This window comes from Sinocyclocheilus rhinocerous, unplaced genomic scaffold (genome assembly GCF_001515625.1).
Source record: "Sinocyclocheilus rhinocerous isolate Xijiao unplaced genomic scaffold, SAMN03320098_v1.1 scaffold1270, whole genome shotgun sequence".
NCBI lineage: Eukaryota > Metazoa > Chordata > Actinopteri > Cypriniformes > Cyprinidae > Sinocyclocheilus > Sinocyclocheilus rhinocerous.
In genome coordinates, this window is record NW_015665029.1 from 77,820 (window position 1) to 85,604 (window position 7,785).

The 7,785-nt window shown below is 35.9% G+C and overlaps 1 protein-coding gene across 1 annotated transcript in view; it reads right to left on the bottom strand.

Annotated features, from left to right (window-relative positions):
• Window positions 1–7,785, bottom strand: part of arrb1 (arrestin, beta 1) — a 64,174-nt gene that overhangs the window by 9,127 nt on the left and 47,262 nt on the right. The window contains exons 2-8 of the mRNA XM_016541939.1: window positions 3,300–3,330; window positions 2,618–2,678; window positions 2,250–2,294; window positions 1,657–1,853; window positions 1,483–1,542; window positions 1,294–1,361; window positions 604–739 (exon numbers count right to left, since the gene is read on the bottom strand). Of these exons, the coding sequence (XP_016397425.1) occupies window positions 604–739; window positions 1,294–1,361; window positions 1,483–1,542; window positions 1,657–1,853; window positions 2,250–2,294; window positions 2,618–2,678; window positions 3,300–3,330 (598 nt within the window). The remainder of the gene's footprint in view (window positions 1–603; window positions 740–1,293; window positions 1,362–1,482; window positions 1,543–1,656; window positions 1,854–2,249; window positions 2,295–2,617; window positions 2,679–3,299; window positions 3,331–7,785) is intronic.

Genomic DNA, 7,785 nt, shown 5'->3' on the forward strand with positions numbered 1-7,785 from the left:
ACACACACACACACACACACACACACACATATATATATATATATATATATATGTATGTATATAATTTTTTTATAATTTTTTTTGAGTGATTCTGTTTCTATTCTGTTCAGTTAGTGTTCCCAGGTATATCTATAAATTATGCAACAATGAGCAGGCATTACATTTAATAACATGCCAAAAGTCATTAAGGACATACTGAAATCCCAGGTCTAAAACTATAACTAAATAAATCTAATTAATTTTCAGATTCAAGATTTCTGTGAATGCATTGCAGATTGTAGCATTATACATCCATGCCAAATGTTTATTATCTTTTGTTTAAAGCTTCAATAATGTCTGCATGAGTTCTCATAAGGTTAACAGAACTTTTTTTTTTTTAAAGAAAAGTAAATTAAAAAATATATATTATTATTATTATTAATAATAAATACTATTACTTCTACAAGTAACATTGTGCATGCAGGATTTCAGTTGTAATACCCTGGTTCCATCACTAGATGTACCCGTTGTCATTGGATTAACTTGGGTTACTAATAAGCAGAACTCCATCTGTGATATTGTCTTTTCTCAATAGTCAGATATTGAGTAACCAGACAATCCTACCTCTTTGTCAAGTGAGGCCTCCAGGTGTAAAGGTTTATCTGACATGAGGAACTGCCTTGTGGTTTCAGCCATTGGCTGTGGGCCCGGCTTCTCTGGAGCATACTGCACTTTTCTGATGACAAGACGCACTGAATTCCTGTAAAATGGCAGTTAATGGGGCATACATATCATAATGTGTGACATTTATTGACTTTTACGAAATCTATGCTGTGAGTGGTTGCCAGGACAGTGTGATGTGTAGCTAACATGAGTGGTTTTCGAGCATGTTGCTTTGTGTTTGTTGAGGGTCCTTATATAAGGATTTTTTTGTTTTCAGACATTTTATCTGAACTCTGATCATTTAAGAGTAATAGCACATCATTCCTCAACAGAATACCCTGTTTAAGTATTATTTCTTGGCACAAATTGTGTGAGGCTTGTTGTGATTATTAAAACAGTAACAGTAACAAAACGAATAATAAATAATCTTGTATTACTGCCTGTTAGACAGACCACTCATTTGAATCTGAAATGAAATTAGCAATCATAATAAGACACTTTCTCAAATGTATTCAATCGAAAATCATTCTGTCTCGTTTGTCTCCCACATTTTCCAAAAACACATTCCGACCAATGTTTCAAAGAAAGGTTATGTTTTATGTGTTGCTTTGTGTCAGTTACTCGGTTGGGTGCCATTGTGAAAGGCTGTACCTTTTGTGGATTTTTTCTTCAACGTTTTCTGCACAGAAAGCTTTCACTTCAAAGTCAACCCCGCAGGCCTTTGCAGATAGGAATAAGAAAATGTGTGAAACTGCAAAGCTGAAAAACTGAATTCTGCAAAGCCCTTTTACTTGTCTGTCAAAACCAACATCATGAAACATTATTTGAAGGAAAATGTACCTTTCCTGTATCCTCTGGCCCTGGTTGTAACGTGACAGAACAGGGCAAGTTCGGAGGAATCTGTGAGAAAATGTTTGACATTTAATGTTGAGAATGAAATCGTAGCACAAATATGACAAAGGGGCCAAATTTAATCAAAACTGAATCCAATATCAAGAAAATAAGAAGTTTCACCTCAAAGGTGAAGGGGTAAGCATGTTCTCCAAGTTTCTTTATCAGTCGCTCTTGTAGACGTGTCAAGCTCTTTTTCTCTTCTGGCACGGGAGGAAATGCCTGGATGTTGGCAGCAAAGAGGTCTTTGCGAAACGTCAAGCCAAGAACGTCCAAGTCCTCCCGTCCATAGCGGAAAGCACACGTCAAGGTCACAAAAACTGAGGAAGAATAAAAACAAACTTCTCAGTAACTGTATGGTTAATGGATTTACAGTCAACTTTGTACTTCTTGTTCCTAATGAAAGATAACCATTAACAAATGGGGAAATTACTGACATGCAGTAAGTGTACAGAGCTATATAACTAATGTAGAAAGCACAGCTCGGATATTAGACTCAGAGACAGATGAAATGAGTGAGGTTTGAGTTCAGATGTACTGAGATCTCTGATTTATGATTGCTGGTATCTTTCAAATCTAAGCACAGTTTGTAATGAATAGATCTCTTCTGAAATTTTAGAGGGGGCATGTGAAAATGAGGAGAAAAATCTGTGAGGCTGGGAGTTTGGATATTGCTATACTGTGACGCTTTCAAAAAAATAAAAATAAAATCTCACCTTTTCTCTCTTTTAAGTACTCTGGATCAATTAAAACCACACCATCTGCAAGAGCAAAAAATGCATTATAGCTAAAATGTCAAATTTATACATGCTTAGCTGTGAAATGATTGTTATATTATTACTTTAATTTTTAATCCAAAATATTAAACTCTATTTAAAAAATGAAGTGATAAAATGTTTTCTTTGATGAATAATTTAAGTTTGAATAATGTAAGTTTAATCATTTACATTATTAAATTAGTCGTTTTAATCAATTGTATTTGCAAGCAGCTTCATTGTGTAATTACAACGTACACATACATATTTATGACATGTTAATTACAATATAATTACAATGTAACATGATTATGTATCTTATTGCCTACCGACAGGCTCCACAAGATCCACGTGGTCGACGAAATCCCTCTTACCAAGGTATACAGTTAACTAAAAAAGGCGATCATAAAATTACAGTATTAGCACAACACATAAAACAATTCGAAGACAGAACAGGTTGAACTGAGCTAAAATGTGCATTTGTGCCATTGTGCGCGTGCAGTTTTTTATTTATCTTTCATTAACCCCTGCAAAATTAATGCTTTTATGAAGTTATGAGCACTAAATTGTCTTTTTAGTGCATTTTCTATCAAAGCCCATTACAGAGTTGTCCCATTCGAATATATGTTTCTGTAATGGTTGTGTTGTCCCAGCTTTGCAGTAGGCCCCTCTTTCATATTCGCCCCACGCCCGCTTCCTGCTCAAGGACTGTTGCGGCGCACCGCGCGTCTCCCGGCTAATGATACATATAGACTCGTGGCTAAATGCTAACCGCACAACCATTGCGAGCTGGGACCCATCCGCCTGGCTAACCGTGTCGCAAGCATCAAATAACATTTTGGAACAAGAGGTACTTTGTTGCTCAATATTTGTGGTTATTCAGTCATAACCATTTCATAACAGGCTGTGCTGCACTCACTGACAGTAAACCTCTGCAGGATCAGAATCAAAACAACTGACAGTAACATTGCCGTTAAAAATGAAGGAGGGACAAAATGAATGTAATATTACCTTTCCATTCGGACTAGCCTTCTTGAACACCCTGTGGAAACAGAAGAGTATCATAAGATGATGATATACACTACATTTTGCTAAGATGCAGCGATTTAAAGGAGATATAAGTTGGTGGTGTCCTGAGAAATCACACTTGTCTCTGTGACAAGCCAATGGCAGTTGCTTGGCCGGTGCAAAACCCTTAAAAGGGGTGGTTCACTGGTTTTTTTTCTAGGCTTGATTGTGTTTATGGGGTGCAGTCTAACACGTGTTAATGCTTCGTTTAAAAAAAAAACGCATTATTGTTCACATAATTTACCTTTATTCCACACCGCTCTGTCCCTTCTCTGAGAAACATGCTGATCATTTCCTGCTTTTATGAAGCCCCGCCCTCAGAAATAGGTGATGGGCTCTGATTGGTTAGCTAGCCCAGTGTGTTGTGATTGGCTAAACCGCCTCTAGTGCGCATCTAATGATGTCACGAACCCGGGAAGTAACTCGTTGTAGTCCCTACCAACCATTTTTGTAGGTATTAAACCGCCAGAATTTTAAAAGACGATATCTCTGTTTGCATTGAACTTTCAGCTTCGTAACTTTGCAGATATTGTTTATGCTCAAACAGCAACATTACACACTAACGTTAAAAAAGTGAAATCGCAATCAACCACCCCTTTAAAACAAGCAATCTGGATGCTCTTTACTTTAAGGGCACTCGTTTCTGTTTTCTATGTGTGGTTTATTTAAATATCAAGCAGAAATTTTGAGCAAATCAGCCAAACTTGCCACTGTTATGTTGACTGGTTTTCTCCCAATGTTTTTTTTCTCCCAATGAGTTTTTCGTTCCTTGCCACAGTTGCCTGTGTCTTGCACATTAGTGAACTAAAGATTTTATAAACCATGTACAATGTGTTATGTCATGCCATGACTTTCAATTGACTGGGGTGGGTGATATGATCAAAATGTTAACCTTGTGTGCATCATTTAACCATGACAATGAGACACATCACCAAATAGTAGGCGTGTTACTAAACCAAACTGTTATTAATTTGAATTACAGGTTTCATAATCCTCAATGCCAAATAAATTAATAACTCCAACAACTACTATAAGTATATCCAACTTTACCCATATACATACTGTACCTTACTATATTATCTCACAGCTCTGTATATAAAGTTGGATATATAAGTGCAGTATATAGACATACAACTTTACCCACATAGATGCAGTATACTCAAAGCATAATATAGCAAAACTGCTTAATTGTTTATATTCATGTTCATAAACAGCTACAAATAGGCCACATTATCTGCAATAAGAAATCATTAGCAGTTTGTCTGTTTGTTTTCTTAGACTTTTTTTACATCCTAATATGTTCTTTTTTCTCTATATCTGTAGAAAGATTGGCTGCCTCAGTGGCAACTGAAATAATAACACATCTCTTAGCTCCTCATCCACAGTTCAGCCATTCCTTTCACAGCCAGCACCCTACAGCAAAACAACAATAAATGAAGTCGTAAATCAGCCTTGCTGCCGATGTGATGGCCTAAATTTTTAAAGGCACGCTGGGGTGTTTTATCTCTTTGTATATGGCCTAAGCAAAATTTAAAAAAGGGTTTGTTAGTGGGCTAAACAAAACAAAATTAGATTTTTTTTTTATGGACAAAGACTAAGTGTGCCACTCTTTGTAAACAACAACAAAAGAAATACATTTTCATTTCTTAACGTTTTTAAAATGGATAAAAATGGACTAACCTAAGGTTAGACATAGGCTATGTTCAGAATGAACGGCTACATTAGCATACTGCATACTGCACAGTACACTGCAATACTTCCTGCACATGCATCCTATTTTTTAACTGATAAACATTTCAAACAATAGTATGCTACAATGCTAACTGATCTCTGAGAGATGTAAATAAAATCTGAAAAATAAAAAGTTAATTTGCATTTTCATTATTTGCATTATTAATCTTGAAAGGACAACACTTGCATCAAGCAAGCAAGTTTGAGATTCCATTTACCATATTTTATGTGCTCTATGTATGTGCATTGATAAATGTTAAAGTGTAAAGTAAATCTGTTATATCATATAAAGTGTTTGTGTTTCTTAAAACTCTCAATTCAGATTACTTTTAATGTGCCTTTATGAACTTTTTGAAGCATCAAAGTTTTGAAGGAATGAACTTTCATTGGAGGGACAGAAACGTTTCATTAAAAATATCCTCATTTGTGTTCTGAAGATGAAAGAAAGTCTTATGGTTTGGCATGACATGAAGGACTAAATGATGACAGCACGTAAGTTTCTGGGTGATCTGACCCTTTAAATCTTGGCAGTATGATCAAATATAGAAGCATATCAAAAAATATTACTCCCAGTTCATTTGTGACACTGGAAATGGAAAGTCTAATCAAGCACATTGCATTGTGGGATACAGTACTCCGTTTAGCGTGATAGATTGTAAGTAGAAGATAGAAAACTTTCAAAACAGTGTGTTAATATTATTCCAAAAGTTCTTACCAGCCAAAGAACTCTTGCTCAGGCAAGACCTTGCGGTCAGTGCTAAAGTTTGGCAGGTGAAGCACAAAAGCTTCTCAGTGTAACGGAGGCCAGCGGTAGGTGTGCAGGTAAACCTCACTCCCCTGATCTCAAGAGACGCACTAGCGACTGACGCTAGTGGCTGCAGTCTTTAGCCTCTTTGTTAGTGCATCTGCCTCCCATGCCGGAGCTGGGAGAGAGGGGTTACATCAGCATTACACTTCTCAGTCTTTTCACTGCCATATCTAGTGATAGCCTACAGGCATGTTTGTTCTAGTTAAAGGGCTTCAATTACATTACCCAGCTTTCCTCTCTGTTAAGTCCTAATGCTGCTGTAAATTAGCTGTGGTGTCTCCACAAATCCCGCTGGGCACCAGCATATCCTCTCAACTTTACATCCTTATTAGGAGGAGCGTCCTCATTAATGGACATTACACTTTCAGAGGAAGCATTTTGGTACAATAAAAAGTGTAATGATGGAGATCTTGGCAGTTAGCAAAAAGCTTCTTACTATTAAAGCAGTGAGTGTGAATCATTAGCGTCTTCAAAAACACAAGTTTGTGGGATTTTTATGGCTTGAGCATTAGAAGACAACATCTGAAGTGGTTGTAATGGCACTGATGTGCAACCTATTTTGCACAAAACAAAGAGTTGTTATAAACCACAATATTAGCTTCATAATATTAACCCCAAAGGGGCCTTAAGATGACTTAAAATGACTTCATATAAAATAAAATAAGCAAAGCTAAAACAAATCAAGACAGTTCATATTTAAAATTAACCCCTGAACAACTGTCTTGGAAAACCTGGTCATGCCTTTAATAATTAATAAAATCAGGAAGATTAGGCCTATACATGATATTTCTAGTTATGCCAAGCTCTATATTTTTATAGTGGGGACCACTAATGAATAAAATTTATATTTATTTTCTTCTTTTCTTTTCAGTCATAAAACTTTGTGTTTATTTCCAGTTTTTGTAGCAGTCTCTCAGTTATGGAAGACAATGTACAAAAACAAATGTAAATAAAAAATACTACTGTTCCTATCCCTAAATGTTACTGGCAATGACTTCTGATAAATTGCTGTTTTTTCCCCTCATGTATAAGCCAGATAACAGCATCTGAAAAATGAATAAATCAGTGACTGTCAGTGAAGTTTCACTGTTTAAGTTAGCATGGTACAGCTGGCATTGCTTAAATAGAGAAATGTACTCTGAAAGCACACTGGCATTCAGTGAAAGAGACCTCTCTTTTAAAATATAGTCAGCATGGCAATGAATGATGCCTTTTACCATTTAGTGCCATGCCTCTAATTAAATTGCTTTGTAATGCAAATTACCATATTAAGGCACTGATTTTTCGTTGCCTGGGTCAGTGGGACACCAAGCCATTCAGAGCTGGATACTCTCTAGGTTTCCCACAGCACTATGTAAAAATGTTAGTAGTATATATGGCATATTTTCCAAAAGCATCGATACCGTAAGCATCGTAACATGGAAAAAATGTTTGAATAATTAATCAAATCCTATGAACGCTCAAAAGTACAAGTGCAGTTTAAATGCGCATTTCTATTTGCAAGATCAGATACAAAGAAAACAAAATAAACAATATTTATTTATTTTGGGCATTACAAAGTCACTGTGTATTATATTTGAAAAAACATTCAAAATATACATACATACAGTCGTGGCCAAATGTTTTGTCAGTGACAAAGTTTGTGTTTTGCAAAGTTTGCTGCTTCAGTATTTGTAGATTATTCTTCCACGTTTTTATGGTATACTGAAAAACAATGATAAGCATATCATACATTTTAAAGGCTTTTATTGGCAAAAAATGTAATGAGTCAATATTTACAGTGTTGACCCTTGTTCTTCATAACCTCTGCAATTCACTCTGGCATGCTGGATATTAGCTTCTGCGCCAAATCCTGACTGATGGCGATCCATTCTTGCCTTATTAGTTCTC